General features: G+C 35.8%; 1 protein-coding gene across 1 annotated transcript in view; it reads right to left on the reverse strand.

Moving 5' to 3' along the window:
* Ndufaf2 (NADH:ubiquinone oxidoreductase complex assembly factor 2) overlaps positions 1–17,476 on the reverse strand; it is a 182,529-nt gene that overhangs the window by 33,309 nt on the left and 131,744 nt on the right. The window contains exon 3 of the mRNA XM_048800014.1: positions 7,136–7,176. Coding sequence (XP_048655971.1) covers positions 7,136–7,176 — 41 coding nt within the window. The remainder of the gene's footprint in view (positions 1–7,135; positions 7,177–17,476) is intronic.

Here is a 17,476-nt window from a genome sequence, read left to right on the forward strand (position 1 = left end):
GTCTATTCCCTGAAGACCTTAAAAGAGCGTACTACAGAGATACTGCCACATAGATGTTCATAGCAGCACAATTCACAATTGCTAGACTGTGGAACCAACCCAGATCCCCTTCAATAGATGAATGGATAAAAAAAATGTGGCATTTATACACCATGGAGTATTACGCAGCACTAAAAAATGACAAAATCATGGAATTTGCAGGGAAATGGATGGCACTAGAGCAGATTATGCTAAGTGAAGCTAGCCAATCCCTAAAAAACAAATGCCAAATGTCTTCTTTGATATAATGAGAGCAACTAAGAACAGAGCAGGGAGGAAGAGCAGAAGGATAAGATTAACATTAAACAGAGACATGAGGTGGGAGGGAAAGGGAGAGAAAAGGGAAATTGCATGGAAATGGAAGGAGACCCTCATTGTTATACAAAATTACATATAAGAGGTTGTGAGGGGAATGGGAAAATAAACAAGGAGAGAAATGAATTACAGTAGATGGGGTAGAGAGAGAAGATGGGAGGGGAAGGGAGGGGGGATAGTTGAGGATAGGAAAGGTAGCAGAATAAAATAGTCACTAATATGGCATTATGTAAAAATGTGGATGTGTAACCGATGTGATTCTGCAATCTGTATTTGGGGTAAAAATGGGAGTTCATAACCCACTTGAATCTAATGTATGAAATATGATATGTCAAGAGCTCTGTAATGTTTTGAACAACCAATAAAAAAATAATTTGTCAAAAAAAAATGTGAGCTAAATCTTACCTATGACCAAGGAAAAGTTCTTAATTTGCAATCGCCATCTTAAAAAAAAAAAAAAAAAAGGAATGACATTGGGATTTTAATTGGAATTGTATTGAATCTGTATAGTACTTTGGGTATATTTTTGTGGGTTTTGATCTTTCATTTTAGATACTTTCCTCAGATTTTGGGCAATTCTCTTGCCACAGATGAGGCTTGTCAACTGTTTCACTATAATATAATTGAGGTTTTAAGTCCTTCTTGGCTGATCAGAATAACTAATACCCTGACCTGGGGCATAATAGCCTGTTGTAGGGAAAAATCTGAAGGTCTCATTTTCAGTATGTATGTGTTAATTAATCCCTCTACTTCAGAGCAGTACTCTTTTCTCAGATTTGTCAGGAAAACAGTACTGCAAAGTCGGGACTGTTTTCTATTCCCCAAGAAAAAACATAGTTTTCAACTGTTTTTAGATTAGAGACAGTTGCCTTGTTGCATGCTATCACAAAGGTAATTTAATAAAATCTTAATTTTTCTCCAGGAGATTCAGCATTGTATAATGTTTTTATTTAATATATGGTTCATATTCAAACTTCACCAATTATCCTTATACTGTTCTTTATATCAAAGTTTTTTCCCCATTTTGGGATTACATGTTACATTTAATTGTCATGCCTCTTGGTCTTAAGTTGTTTATGACACTCATGTGACAGGTCTGGAGTTTTATGGAATGTCTCCAAACTTAGGTTTTTCTGGCTGTTCCTAATAATTAGATTAGGGTTATGCATTTTTTTTTTTTTTGGTGGAGGAGAATACTATATGAATGATGTCTTATTCTCAGTGTCTCAAACAACTTGGCACCTAAACTGTCAACACTGTCCTACTTGGTAAAACTTTTGTCTACATGATTAAGATGATAGCTGCCAGATTTGTCTACTAGAAAGGTCCCTTTTCCCCTTTTGTAATTAATATGTAATGTATAGAGAGATGCTTTGTGATGAACAGCCTGTTACTCCAAAGAATATGAACTACTGGTTTTAGTAACTGCTGATTTTCACTGAATCAATAATAACTGCTTTGAGAGGGGAAAATGGTGATTTTCCAACTCCATTATTATTTCTACATTTATTGGTTGGCATGTAAGTGCCTCTAAAGTTTTTGACCAAGACATGAATTTTAACAGCAATTCAACATTACTTTTGGAGTTTCCTGGCACTGCCAGTTGCTGAGCATTTTGAGGTTCTGGTGGCTTAATCTGAATTACTTCTAGGCTTTCGTTTCTGCCAGATTAGGATTCATTATGTTCAGTTTTGTTAAAGTGGTTAACATTTGTCCACCTATTTTCTAACATCTAAAACATTAGTGCTCTTTTTACCTCTTTGATTTTTCTTTTTGACCTTGTGGGTTCAGATCTTTTTAAAATAAATCTCTTTCTTGTCATTTTCATTCAACTTGAAAAATTAAACTCATGTGTTTAAATCGCCATTCTTTATTTGAAGGCCACTATTCTTTCTCCACTTTCAAACTTTATAAATAAATGGTATACAGTATGAAATCTTCTGTAATTTACTTTTTTTCCCCCTCAATATCATGTTTCTGAGATTTAACCACGTTGATACACACAGCTGTAGTTCATTCTTTTTTTTGGTGTTGCTGGGGATTGAACCCAGGTCCTTGCTAATACTAGGCAAGCACTCTACCAAATGAGTGACATCCCCACCAGTTCATTCATTTTTTTTTTTTTTTTTTGGTGGGGGTGGTATACCAGAGCTTGAACTCAGGGGTATTCCACCACTGAGCCACACCCCAGCCCAATTTTCTATTTTATTTAGACACAGGGTCTCATTGAGTTGCTTATATCCTCTCTAAGTTGCTGAGGCTGGCTTTGAACTCCTGCCTCAGCCTCCCCAGCTGCTGGGATTACAGGCATGTGCCAGGGCACCCAGCTCACTTTATTCATTTTAAATGAATAATGTTATATCTCAGGATATGAACATGCTGCAATTTTCTGATCAGTTTGCACTGCATTCCTAAAAATGATAATGTGAGGTTTTGGGTGGAGGTATAGGGCCCATTTTTTCCAGGAGAACATACATTCCATCTTTGTAATTTAAGTCAATAGGAAAGCAGAATTTTACACACACATAATATCAGTCTTAAGACATTTTAATCCTGTAACTTACAAACTAAAATAAGCCTAATAATACGGAGCGCAGAAAACTCAATAAATGTCAGTTACTTGGTGACAACACTGAAATAACCCTTACAATTCAGAAAAAGATTCCTCTCTGAATGTTAAATTGCAAGATTGACATATTATAGACTAGAGCAGAGATATGAAAAGAGTAAACTAAGAGAATAGCTGCAGGGCTGGCAGCATTTGACCATAATATAACTACTATCATAGTGGAAAAAAAAAAGTCAGTCAGAATGGGGAAGCAAAGAAAAAAGGAGAACTAGAGACAAATGCTGATAATCCATAAAAACAATGTCCCTGGGAGCAGAAGCCTTAAACAAGCACCTGGTATTTCTTTCTATTCCATTTCACATCTAGCTATTCCTAGTATGGAGAGAGATATCTGGAAGTGTAGCCAATGCTATTTCCACCACTATGGGTTAAACTATCTCTGATGTGAGATTGTTTCAACCGGCATGGTGAGCATGATATGATTAAACTTTTTACTTCACTTTCTTCCTTCCTTTCTTTTTTTGGGGAATGGGGGTTGGGTACCGGGGATTGAATCCAGAGTTGCTTTTCCACTAATCTACATTCCAGCCTTTTTAAAATTTTGAGACAGGGTCTCACTAAGTTGCTTAGGTGTTGCTCTAAGTTTCAGAGGCTGGCCTTGAACTGGCAATCTTCCTGCCTCAGCCTCCTAAATAGCTGGGATTACAGGTGTTCACCACTGTGCCAGGTAATTCCCCTTACTCTAATTTAATACTCCCTAAGCAATCTACTATGCTTTTCTCTTTACCAGTTTCAGTTCTTTATTTAAATCAGCATATTGGAATTCTAGCAACCATCTGAAATTCACATGCATTTTAGTACCTATGATCACATCTTTTTGAGCCAAATCATCTTGGACTTGGTCAAAATTGAGTCCATATTTGAGAATATGGTCAAATAAACAAGCACATGATGTGTGGTCTACCCAATTACCCCAACCTTTCCTTAGAACATTAACACCAACTCTATTCACTATTAGTTTCTTGAATTTCTTCTTCTCCTTTTATGTAGTATGTATATTAAAAACAAAGCAGGCAGAGTTCAAATATTGCAGGTTTCCCTCTACTGTTTGTAAAAGTATTAATAGGAATATATTCTTCTGATGCTCCTTATTATAATGGCTACTAACTTTTAGCCACAGTGTACAGGTAATATGGGTGGAAGTTAATCTGGGGTTAGAAATTTGAAAAAGAATAGAACTCTCAAATGATTTTGAACACTAACCAGTTTTAACAGGTTTACAAGAATGAGAGTTTTTTTCCAATGAATGAATATAAGAATTAAACCAGACAATTGCTAAGATCACAAAGAGACAACCAGACATGATGTCTTACCAAATATTTCCTACATTCTTGACAAAAATAACAAACAGGAATATCTAGCTTCTGGATTAGACTATCTCTGTTGTGATACTTCTGGAAGAAAGATGACTCAGGAACATGTTGAGTTGTTCCAAGAACATAAGATCAATAATCAGACTTTGGCAAACTCTATAGGACAAATGGGCTGAATTTTTCAACATATAATTTGTAAGGATATAAAAGAAATGGAAGCAGAAACTATAAACTGAAAGAAATTTAAAATAAGTAGGGAGTTTTCAAAAAATGGTCAAGTACATATAATGTACTTCTGTGCAATAAAACTATTTAAAATGTGAGGAAATATTACTAGAAAAGTCAAGTTCAGGGTTGCTTTTATGGGGAGGAAGAACTTGTAATTGGGATGAGGCACATGGTTCTGGAGCTGGCAAAATTATTTTTCTCAACTTGGTGGGACTTGCCTTATTCATTAGATGGATTCACTTCTTTCTTGTGTTTTTATTTGTTTTGGTATACATGGTTACATGGTTTATTTTACATTAAAAGTTTTTTTTCCTCTTAATATCTTGGAAGCAGCTGGGGAAAGCAAGGAGCAGGTGAATCTGTGTGGTGTGGGAAAGTCAGCACAACTCACTTCAAGTAGAGAAGGGACTATCTTTCATATACAGGAAGACTTTAGTTGAGGTTATGTGGTATAGAAAGTTTCTAGGAAAATATTAATAGTGAATGATAATTTGCTAACAAAAAATTAGAAATTCTCCTTCCTCCTGACCCTCTAAAGAACAACGTGATTAATAATAGTACATTAGAAGGGAGGTAACATGAGAAAGCTCATTTTGGATAATCAAGAAGGATAACAATGAATGTCATGAATGGAATGACTTGGTCTCATTGTTCTGACTGGAGTTCATTTGTAGTACTGGAATTACCTAAAATTTACAGGGGTGGTACCTGAGGCTTGATTATTGTAGAAGCTTCTATATAGTTACTTTGCATATCGATATTTCCATGGAAAAAGGTTTTCAAAGTTCTGGGGTAGGGGAAGCACCTTTTACTTTGAGAACAATAGTTCTTATGTTCAAGAGAAAGGGAATCAGAAGAGCTGCTCTATCCATTCTACTGCTGTCAACCTTTAAGGATACTTCTGAATCTTAGATTACATCAACTTCGTCCAAAAAAAATCCCTTGGGTTCCAAAGCTTAATGATAGTGAAAAGAAGGATGTGAGAAAAGAAGGTCAAGGCAAAAGCAACATACAAAGTTAGAAATGTGCCAAGAGATGTGTTCATTCAGATACTGGCCAAATGAATACTGACAGGGTCAATATAGGAGGAATGAGTGTTTTAGTCAGCTTTTTCATTGCTGTGGCTAGAAGACCTACCAAGACAATTTTAGAAGAGTTAAAGTTTATTTGGGGACTCATGGTTTCAGAGGGTTTCAGTCTACAGATAGCCAGTTTCCTTCCTTGGGGCTCAAGATGAGGCTGAACATCATGATGGAAGAGTGTGGTAAAGGGAAGCAGCTCACATGAAGATCAGAAAGTAGACAAAGACTCCACTTGCCAGATACAAAATACAGAACATCAAAGGCATATCCCCAGTGATCCACCTCCTCCAGCCACACCCTACCCACCATCAGTTTTTACTCAGTTAATCCCATTGGGATTAGTTCACTGATTGGGTTAAGGTTCTCATAACCCATTTCACCTCTGAATGTTCTTACATTGTCTCACACATGAGCTTTTGGGGAATACCTAATATCTAAACCATAACAATGAGCATGTAAGGGCAGAAATGCCAAGTAATGAGTCATCACTCACCAAGTCGCCACTCTAACACCCTGGCCTGCTAAAGTCCATTTATGTTGTCATTAGGGTTTCCAGGTGTGAGGGAGGGGTGAGGAGAGTGGAGGAGGGGAGTCTTAGTAGACAAAGGGGAATGTCTCTAGGTAGAAAGTCATACTAACTAACTTGGACACTCATTTTATGAAATACATTTATTTCTTACAAAATAACTTTAGAACTCTTAATGTTATTGTTTCAAAATAAAAATGATGAAAAACTCATGTTTTTGAAATAACAACATAGAATTTTATGCTTTTTATTATTTTTTTTTACCACCAAACTATATTTTTAAAGTTTTAAATGAAATACAACTCAACTATTAAGTTGAGTATTATGTGTCACATGCTAGCTGTATGTTTTGAAATTTCTTTGGCTTTATGATAGAGTTCAATGGGCTGGGGCTGGGGCTCAGTGGTACAGCACTTGCCTTGCACACTGAGGCACTGGTTTGATTCTTAGCACTGCATATAAATACACAAATAAAATAAAGGTCCATCAGCAACTAAAAAATGTTAAAAGAAGTCTTAAAGATTTATGATAAGAGTTCAATATATAAAATTAAGGACAATATAAAGGCATGATTTGGATGAGACATGGAGATTCAGTGTTTCCCAAATTTTTCAGTTGAAACATGCCTATCAGCGGAGAACTCATTGGGTCCAGGGAAAATAACTTGATTAAAGTCCAAACTTCCTATAGAGTGTTTTTTTATATTGCTTTAAATTTTTACTATTTCATTTTTAAAATTTATAAGAATTTTGTTATATTCCATAAAATGTACATTCATCTTATCCTACATTTTATTAACGATATTAGCTAAATACATTGTATAAATATTTGTTATTATAAACTATTTTAAATTATTTTCTATGGAGCAAAATGAACACTCTGGGAAGATGCATTACAGCTGTTTTTTTCTGAGGCTTCATATATACTTGAGAATATAAACCTCCAGTTTGGAAATATGGACTTATAAACACGTTATTTGAATATTTTCCTGGGGTATTCTTACCTCCATTGTAGGTGGAACCTTTCTTGTTCGTCTAATCCAAGCTAGAAAAAAAAAAATTTAAATGTTAGTTCTCATACTTTACACATTTTATTCACTCATACATGAGAAGTATTTTTTGAGCACCTACTATATATTGTTATAAAATTAAGGATACAGCAGGGAAAGAGCAAATGGAAGTCCCTCTTCTTCTGAGGCATATATACTAGTTGAAGATTGTTCAAAAAATAAACACAAAACATAAAATATCAGGTGGTGATTTGTGTCTCATGAAACAAATACAACTGTGTAGGGAAGATCAAGAAAGGACAGTTTCACATTTTTAAAAATTATACCTCATTATCACCTGAATTCAATTTAGTGTATTTATGAAATACAGGCCAAATAACAATATACTAAACTTCAAGGCAATATCAAAATTATATTATTCTAGAAATTTGAATTAGTTTTCAAATGATCGAAGAAGGGACTTGGAAAAGTTTCTATTACAACAATTTCTCTTCTGATCTGTTCCAGCAAGCAGCTACTTCTTATGGTTAGGAAGCAACATCAGGCCTTAGCTCTCAACATTTAGGAGACAAGCTGCAGAGGTAGAGAACAGTCCATTTGTTAAGTACCTGTTGGATACTGTGCCCTGTGCTAAATGTTTTATAGCAAAGGAAGGGAGCCAGACAGCTGCCTCTGAGGAAGTTATCAGAATCATGTGGAAGACAGCACAGTGCTGTCCTAGAGTCAGATTTTCTGGATTCAAATATCAACTTAACATTGCTGTTTTACCTGGGGTAAGATAATTAATTTCTAAGCATCAGACTTTCTATCTGTAAAACAGAAATTATCATAGTATCTATACTCTGGGCTTTTGTGAAAATTATATAATATAAATGGTTAGTTTAGATCCTGGCATGTAAGAATAAGCAAGGAAGTCTAAGTTATTATTAGTATTATCTCTATTATTCAATACACCTACATGTCTTATAAAATACTCATAAAAGCAAAGATCAATAATATCTGCTTGCAGCCAGGGGCAGTGGTGCACACCAGTAATCCCAATGACTTGGGAAGCTGAGGCAAGAAGGATCACAAATTCAAGGACAGCCTCAGCAACTTGATGAGACCCTGTCTAAAAACAGGGGTGGGGGGATGTGCTGGGAAGGTAGCTCAGTGGTAAATAACCTTGGGTTAAATTCCCCCATACTGCAAAAAATAAAACAAACAAAAATTGTTATCTGCTTGGTCTATGAGAACATATAGGAGTCTGACAAAACATACTGTAGGCAATAAGACCTTTAGAAAGTAGGAAACATTTGTTTTATCATTTTAGTTGACTTAATCTTCATTACAAAATTATTTCACAGAGTAATTAAACAACCTTTCCAGAATTTGAATCCAGATCTGACCCTGTCTAAAAACTATCCGTGCTCTACTAAGCAGTCTCTCAAACTTTAGTGTGCAACTTGCAAAGAGCTTGGAAGAATAATAGGTGTGACATTAACTATACGTCAGAAAATAAGAATTACTGACCACATTTTACAGATTTGGAAACTGAGGCACAGATAGATCAAGCAACTTGCTATGGCTATATATACATACATTTAGTGAGTAGCAGACTAGAACTCAAACCCTGACTGAATTGGCTCTAATGTCTGAGCCCTGTCCATTTACCAGTCACTTTTTCTTCAGACCAGCTTTACCAGTCTGCCTTTTATCATTTAAGTAATAGAACCTATTTTCACAGAACCTATTCTTGTGAAAAGCCTAGCACTAAATGGTTATAGGTACAAAAACAACAACACTCAACTGTGATTCTGGAATTAATTATTTATCCCTGCTCTGCTCTCTTGCCTGGGTCCCATACATGTATTTCCAATATGGTTCTAATGTTCCGTATTCTCTACTCTACTTCTGAACTTCTATTCCTGTTATTCTTTTCTGCATTTTTTTCTCATTACCTTTCAGTACTATTTGGTTCATTTCTAGACAAAACTTGAAGAGATTTTATATCCCTTCTTAAGCTATAGGGTTGACAAGGGAAGGATGAATCCATGGGAGATTTATTTTCTACCACCTAAATGCCTTGAAAGAGTAAGCACTTAATAATATAGTTGTTGACTACTTCCATTATAAAAATATTTGTTGTAATAGGATTTTGACCTGTATTAGGAAATCTGGCTGAGAAACACAAACATTCCTCTGTCTAGTCCAAAATAAATGATTTATGAAACTTTTCAGTTGCTTCTTTGTAGTCAGAATAAGTTGATTATCTCTGTGGTGATTTTTTTTCTAGAAAAGAGGCTTTAAAAATAATTTAGTATGAATCATATCTCTAAAAAATAAGCAATAAATCTTCCGTTTTCATTTAGATTAGAAAGTTAATTCCGAACAATCGACTGCTGGGCAGGGTTCAGTAAACTTTAGTCTACAAAACAAATACAGTATACTGCTTGCTTTTACATTTTTAAAACATTGGTTAAAAAAAAAAGAGTTCAAAAGGACATCATTTCCTGACACATGAAAATTATATAGAATTCAAAACTTCAGTGTCTATGAGGTTTTACTGAAACACAGACATACTCCTTTGTATTAATAGCTGGTATGTACTACAACCACAGAGCTGAGTAGTTGTAACAGACCAACTGACTCACAAATCCTAAACTCTTTACCTTCTGGACCATCAAAGAAAAAGTTTGCCAAACCCAGTACTAGAGCTATCCTAAAGTATGACCTCTTTAGCAATGACTATATATCTTGGTCTGAAAATACTTCAATTATCTAAAATAACGATCATTATCAGGCACTACATTTTTTGTAAACTAATGACTACCTTGTATTCTAGAGTCTTTAAATATATGCCAGTGGGTATAAGATCAAGATAGTACACTGGCTTAATGCATACATACTATTATTATGAAAAAGTCCTTCAAAATTAATGTGTCTTAATAATTAGTCTATAAAACATAATTTTAATTATCTTGTAAGGTTCAATACAGAAAAAAAATTGAATCCAAATCATGGGGAAATTGATACTAAATACCATCTGCTCCCTAAGGAAAGACATTGGAGCTTCCTTTAGCTTCACTTTAAATTATCATTTAAAGGATCTTTGGTTTATCTAGATATATAAAGGCAACAGCTGAAATAAGTTTGTATATTTATGATTCTCCAATAACCAGGCATTTGAAATGTCTTGAGATGACCATTGATGTCTAGTACTGTTTGTTATGTATTTAGTAAAGGTTACAGCTGGATATATTCAATGTAATCACTCATTTATATAATCATACTCACTTTCCCAACTACTCCAAACAACATATTAAATGTCCTCCTGAAGACTGGCAGAAGTTAGGAGGAAGATGGAACAGAAGAAAACATTAATATTAGATCACTACCTTTTAAAGCTTCAAAACAATCTGTTATATAATGATTTTGCTATTGCTAATTATATCTGTAAGATCGATCCTTTATCAGTCCTCATTATAATACAATCCTGTGTGAAGTGAATTTAGCAAGATAATTGGACACTTTATGCCTTATGATTCTCACATTCTTTCATCAGTCTTCTTTTGCATTCTCATCAGTATGCATGGGATTTTCATTGAACTTTAATATTCCTATTGGAACATAACAAACCATAATGAGTATAAAAGTGCATGTGCAAATTAAAGCTCCCATTAATCACTGAGAGACTGTAAGAAGGCATGAAAATACTTGATGAAGTGTACATTCTTCAAGTCTCCATAGGTTCTATAAATGTCCAATATATTTTTAGAAGCATTGCCAATAGGTTAAATGAGATATCATACCACCAGATTCAGTACTTGATCATGCTGAAGCAAAATTATGGAAAAGTTACCAATAGTGTGCATCCAAACTTCACTTTAGGAAGAGACTAAAATAAAGCCTCATCTTTTAAAGTATGATCTTGCCATTTCTGACTGCTGACCTTTATAAAGAACAACATGGAGACAGAACATGGCAGAGAGAGGAAAACTGCATTCCAAGCTGCACTGTGGCTCAGGAGCAAAGCAGTGGCTGTATAGCTTCTCAGCATGGTGGGTAAAAGAGGGATTTCACTACAATTTAATAATGGACACTCAAAGTGGCTTAGGGACTCAGAAATGTAGGTACAATAAACAAAGAGTAAAGAAAACATCAAAGACAATCAAGTGTACCTGGATGGCCGATTTGGACTCATCACAGGAAGAAGGAGGGAAATCACAGTCTTGGTAGGAACAAATGTAAGGTCAAAAAATGCTGCCTACAAAAGAAACAACCAATGAAGTGGAGAGAGCGCCTACAGAATGGGAGCAAATTTTTACCACATGCACATCAGATAGAGCACTAATCTCCAGGATATATGAAGAGCTCAAAAAAATTAACACCAAAAAATAAACAAATAAATAATCCAATCAATAAATGGGCTAAGGAAATGAGCAGACACTTCACAGAAGACGATATAAAATCAATCAACAAATTTATGAAAAAAATGTTCAACATCTCTAGCAATTAGAAAAATGCAAATCAAAATTACTCTAAGATTTTCCCTCACTCCAGTCAGAATGGCAATTATCAGAAAAAATCAAGCAACAATAAGTACTGGTGAGGGTGTGAGAAAAAAGGTACACTGATTCATTGCTGGTGGGATTGCAAAGTGGTACAACCACTTTGGGCAAAGCAGTATGGAGACTTGGACTGGAACCACCATTTGACCCAGCTATCCCACTCCTAGGTCCATATGCAAAGGACTTAAAAGCAGCACGTTACAATGATGCAGCAACCTCAATGTTTATAGCAGGTCAATTCACAATTGCTAAACTATGGAAAAAGCCTAGGTGCCCTTCAATAGATGAGTGGATAAAGAAACTGTGATACACACACACACACACACACATTGGAATATTACTCAGCCTTAAAGAAGAACGAAATTATGGCATTTATGGGTAAATGGATGGAGTCGGAGAATATCATGCTAAGCAAAGTAAGCCAATCCCAGAAAACCAAATGCCAAATGGCTTCTCTGGTAAGTGGATGCAGAACCATAATGGGGAAGGGGTAAGGGAAGAATGGAGAACCCTTGGATTGGGCAGAGGAGGGGGGAAGAGCAGTGGTATGGGGGGAAATGGTGGAATGAGATGGATATTATTACTCCTATGTATGGGTATGATTGCACAAATGATGTGACTCTATATCATGTACAACCAGAGAAATAAAAAGTTGTGCTCCATTTGTGTAAAAAAATAAAATGAAATCAATTAATAGAATAAAATAAATGCTGCCTAATCTTAGCCCATCCAGAGGCTGCAGAACATGCTGGTACTTGAAAAGTATGCTCTGCATCTCATCTGGCCACAGAGACCTGAAGTGGGAGCCACATTGGGGTAAGCATGTCACATCAGCAACTGTGGAACCCAGATCAGAAAACACACACACACACACACACACACACACACACACACACACTAACCCAAACCCACACACGGCCATGATATCCTGACAAGCACCTATCCAGTGATTTAGGCTTGGTTTGATGGAACATGAGTGAAACATGTGTTGAGTAGATTGTACCCAGGAGGACTGGAGTCAGAAGGGCAAAGGGGAGCCCAACGTGGTTCTCCTTTGTGTCTAGCTATCACATGACTAGCTGAAGTGGCCAAGAGTCTTGAGTGGGTGAGGGTGAATACAGTCAGGAACTAAGCCTGGGAAGGCCGTGCTCCTGGGCAGCAGTGAGTAAAGGGTCTGCCACTTCGACCCCATGACTGGATTTCTTGGGAGGCTCCTTAAACCAGAACCTTCATTAAATATTGATTACTGTCGAGCTCTAGGGGGTGGGTGAATCTAGTCTCTCCAAAGAAGGCACCACCCAAAAAAGCCCCTGAGGCCTCATTAGACCTAAACACCACCTATAGGAACTCCCTTCACAGAGCACTGCAGAAACTGTACCCTGGGAGTACACATATTTGGTTCAAATAGACAAAATGCCAATTGATAGTATGTCCTAACCCATCCCACCTCGTATTGGTGAGAAGCAAAGCTGAATCTTATATTAAACAGCTTTAATCATAGGCCACTCTAACTAGCAGCGCAGAGAGCAACACAAAAATAGGAGGGGTTAACAACCCCTCCCTTGCTGTATCTGTAACTCAAGAAAAACTGGAAAGAAAGAGTATTGGATATAGACTGTGACTACCCAATGTGGTCAACTATTCTGACTACCTAAACGGAGAAGATTCTTTCACTCTTTACTAAGATTTTGGATTTAAAAATTTTTTTTTCATTTTTTTATTATTAGTTGTTCAAAACATTACAAAGCTCTTGACACATCACATTTCATACATTTGATTCAAGCAGATTATGAACTCCCATTTTTACCCCATATACATATTGCAGATTCACATCGGTTACACATCCACTTTTTTACATATTGCCATACTAGTGTCTGTTGTATTCTGCTGCCTTTCCTATCCTCTACTATCCACCCCCCTCCCCTCCCATCTTCTCTCTCTACCCCCTCTATTGTACTTCATTTCTCTCTCTTGTTTTTTTTCCCCCTTTCCCCTCACTTCCTCTTATATGTAATTTTGTATAACAATGAGGGTCTCCTTCCTTTACCATGCAATTTCCCTTCTATCTCTCTTTCCCTCCCTTCTCTCGTCCCTCTTTACTTTTTATTATTATTTTTCCTTCTGTGTGGATGTTCGTATAGGATATACACATGTGTGAATTTTGGCTGTGCTGATTGGTGCAGGGACATATATACATATATTTATTTGTCTCTTTTTCTCTCATTTTGAGCATTTTTAAAACGTAAGCATTGTTTTGTGAGGGCTCAGGTTTTTTGGACTGTATATATTGGTTTGGTTTGGTATTATTTTCTTTTTTTAATATTTATTTTTTAGTTGTAGTTGGACACAATGCCTTTATTTTACTTATTTTTATGTGGTGCTGGGGATCGAACCCAGGGCCTCACACCTGCTAGGTAAGCACTCTACCGCTGAGCCCCAGCCCCAGCCCCCTATTATTTTCATTTGCTTATTTCTCTCATCATCTCCAGCTAAAGGCCAAATTCTATTGTTTTCTCTCCCTTTCTCCCAATACCTTGCTTCTATTTTTCCCCCTCCTGTACAAACATTACCTGTTATATCTCTTCTGCATTCTCTTTGTTCACTTCTGAAATTGTAAACTCTTTTATAACTACCTATCACATTTCCTTTTCCCACATATAACTGTATTTTTGCCATATTTAGGAACTAATCGGTTTATATAACTCCTGCCTCCGCCATTAATGCTGATGCAATCATCACTGCTGTGGATGACAGAGTTGACACTGCTGTTTGTTTTAAAGCCAGATCTAGTTCATGGTTGATTTTTTTCACTGTTGATAATTGTTGAACCCACCATTCCTCTTTATTGGTGGCAATTAATGTTAAAGTTGTCATAGTAGGAATAAAGTATTTACTTTAATACTGTTTATTGTTTGTTGTTTGCAATGGTTGTAACTATTGTTTATTTTGCTGCATTCTGTGAACTTCTGGAAACCTACAGGGACACGAAAAGTTCACAGGTTAGAGACACTGCTGCTGAACTAAACACTCCCTGACTTTACTCCAACTCCAAGAAGTGAGAAGACAAAAGACCAAACCAACAACAAAGACACAAGGAGGAATAATCACAGGATGAACTCAGGTCCTATCCCTTGTCATTTAAACATACTTAGAAAACAGATGTCTCAGAATAAATGAGATAATTACAAAAAAAAAAAAAAAAAAAAAAAACGTGCAAAAAAGGTATAGAGGAATACACTTCAATTGATGGGCAAGATCAAGACCTCTGAAAACACACAAACAAATCCCCCCCTCCAATCCACAATCCCTCAATAAACGATCCCACTGATAGTAAGGTGGACAAAAACCCAGGGAAAGATTAAAAAAAAATTATAGTCATTTATAAATGATTATAAGAATGACTATTAAAATTTTCTAAAATTTTATGATGAACTAAAAGATGATCTATGGAAGAAATTAAGAGATCAATTATAGGAGATGAAGCACTTTAATAAAGAAATAGAAATAGTGAAAAGAAACCAAGCAGCACTTCTAGAAATGAAAGACACAATCAATCAAAGTAAAAACTCACTGAAGACACCACTAACAGATTAGATTGTGTAGAAAATAGAACCTCAACCCTGGAAGACAGAACTTTAGGCATTAATAATAGGCTATATGATCTTGAGTACACATAAGGAAATAAAAAGAAAAATATCATAGAATGTGACCAGAATATACAAGAACTCTGTGACAACTTTAAAAGAGTAAACCTGAGAATCATTGGGATAGGAGAAAAAGAACATGGACATACAAACTAAAGGCACAAAGAATATTTTCAATGAGAAAGTTACAGAAAATTTTTGCCATATAGGAAACAAGACAGACATCCACATATAGAAGGCTTACTGGACCCCAAATAGGCCTATTCAAACAAGAAGCTCACCAACACACCATAATCAAAAGGCCTAACATAGAAAATTAGAAAAGAATATAAAAAGCCACAAGAGAGAAACATCAGGTTATATTTAGAGGCAAACCAATAAGGCTAACTTCTAATTTCTCATCTCAGACCCTGAAAATCAAGAAGAGTGTGGAATGAGATTCCAAGTTCTAAAAGAAAACAACTTCCACCAAGGATAATATATCCAGCAAAATGCAGTTTCAAATTTGAGGGGGAAATAAAAACTTTCCATTACAAGAATAAACTAAAAGAATCGATGAGCACCAAGTCAGCACTGCAAAGAATACTCAGAAGATAAACTGCACAAAGAAGAACTAAGAGACAATTCCCAAAGCTTACAAACAGAGGAAATTAGAAGACTAATCCACTAAATGAGAATCAAGACAAGATAAAATAAATCAAGAATCCAAATGGCAGAAAACCACAAACACATATCCATACTAACACTGAATGTTAATGGCTCAACTTCCCAATTAAAAGACAGATTGGCAGAATGGATCAAAAAACAAGATCCAACTACATGGTTCATTTTATAGTTAAAGACAACCACATGCTGAAGGAAAAAGGATGGCAAAAATACGCCATGCATCAATCCAAGAAAGCAAGCAGAAGTAGCTAGTCTCATATATGTCAAAGCAGATTTCAAGCAAAAATTAATCAGAAGAAATTAAGAAGGCTACTACATCCTAGTAAAGGGAACAATCCACCAAGAAGATAGGACAGTAAACACTTATGCCCCAAATACAAATGCACTGAATTACAGAAAAAAAATACTCCATTGGAGAAAATTCCCCAGAGACCCCAACACAATAATCCTGGAGAATTTCAATACATCCTTATCATTAATTAACAAGTCACGAAAGCATAAAATCTATAAAGCTATCTCAACCTAAACAAGACTATAAATCAAATGGACCTAACAGACACCTAACAATAGCAGACTACCGCAGGAGTTCAGGCCTGGACCAGATCTGCCCACACCCACTTGCATGGGACCCAGGGCCAGGATCCACACTGCAAGAAAGGAAGACACATAGACAACATGAAAAAACAAGGGAGGAAAGTGCTCCAAACAAACCAGGATACTACAATAACAGAATCCATGGATAGTGAAGTTGATGAAATGTCAGAGAAGAAGTTCAGAAGGTTCATAATTAAAATGATTTGTGAATTAAAGAATGACCTAAATGAGCAAATACAGGTAAAAATTGATCACCCCAACAAGGAGATAAGAGAGCAAATAAAGGTAGCAAAAGATTACTTCAAGAAAGAGATAGAGACTCTGGAAAAAAAAAAAAAACAGTCAGAAATCCTTGACATGAAGGATACAATAAATCAAATACAAAATTCAATAGAAAACATAACCAACAGACCAGATCAGTTGGAAAAAAGAACATAAGATAATGAAGACGAAGCATAAAATCTGGAATATAAACTTGACCATAGAGTGAAAATAGTAAGAAACCATGAACAGAACATCCAAGAATTATAAGACAGCATCAAAAGACCAAATCTTAGAGTTATAGGGATGGAGGAAGGCACAGAGTTTCAAACCAAAGGAATGCACTATCTCTTTAATGAGATAATATCAGAAAATTTCCCAAGCATGAAAAATGAATTGGAAAACCAAATACAAGAGGCTTACAGGACACCAAATGTACAAAATTACAACAGATCTACACTAAGGCTCATCATAATGAAAATGCCTAGCATAAAGAATAAGGATAGAAAGTTAAAAGCTGCAAGAGAGAGGAATCAGATCACATATAGGAGGAGACCAATTCATATCTCAGCAGATTTTTCAACCCCGACCCTCAAAGTCAGGAGATCATGGAACAACAT

The sequence above is a fragment of the Marmota marmota genome, unplaced genomic scaffold (genome assembly GCF_001458135.2).
Source record: "Marmota marmota marmota unplaced genomic scaffold, marMar, whole genome shotgun sequence".
NCBI lineage: Eukaryota > Metazoa > Chordata > Mammalia > Rodentia > Sciuridae > Marmota > Marmota marmota.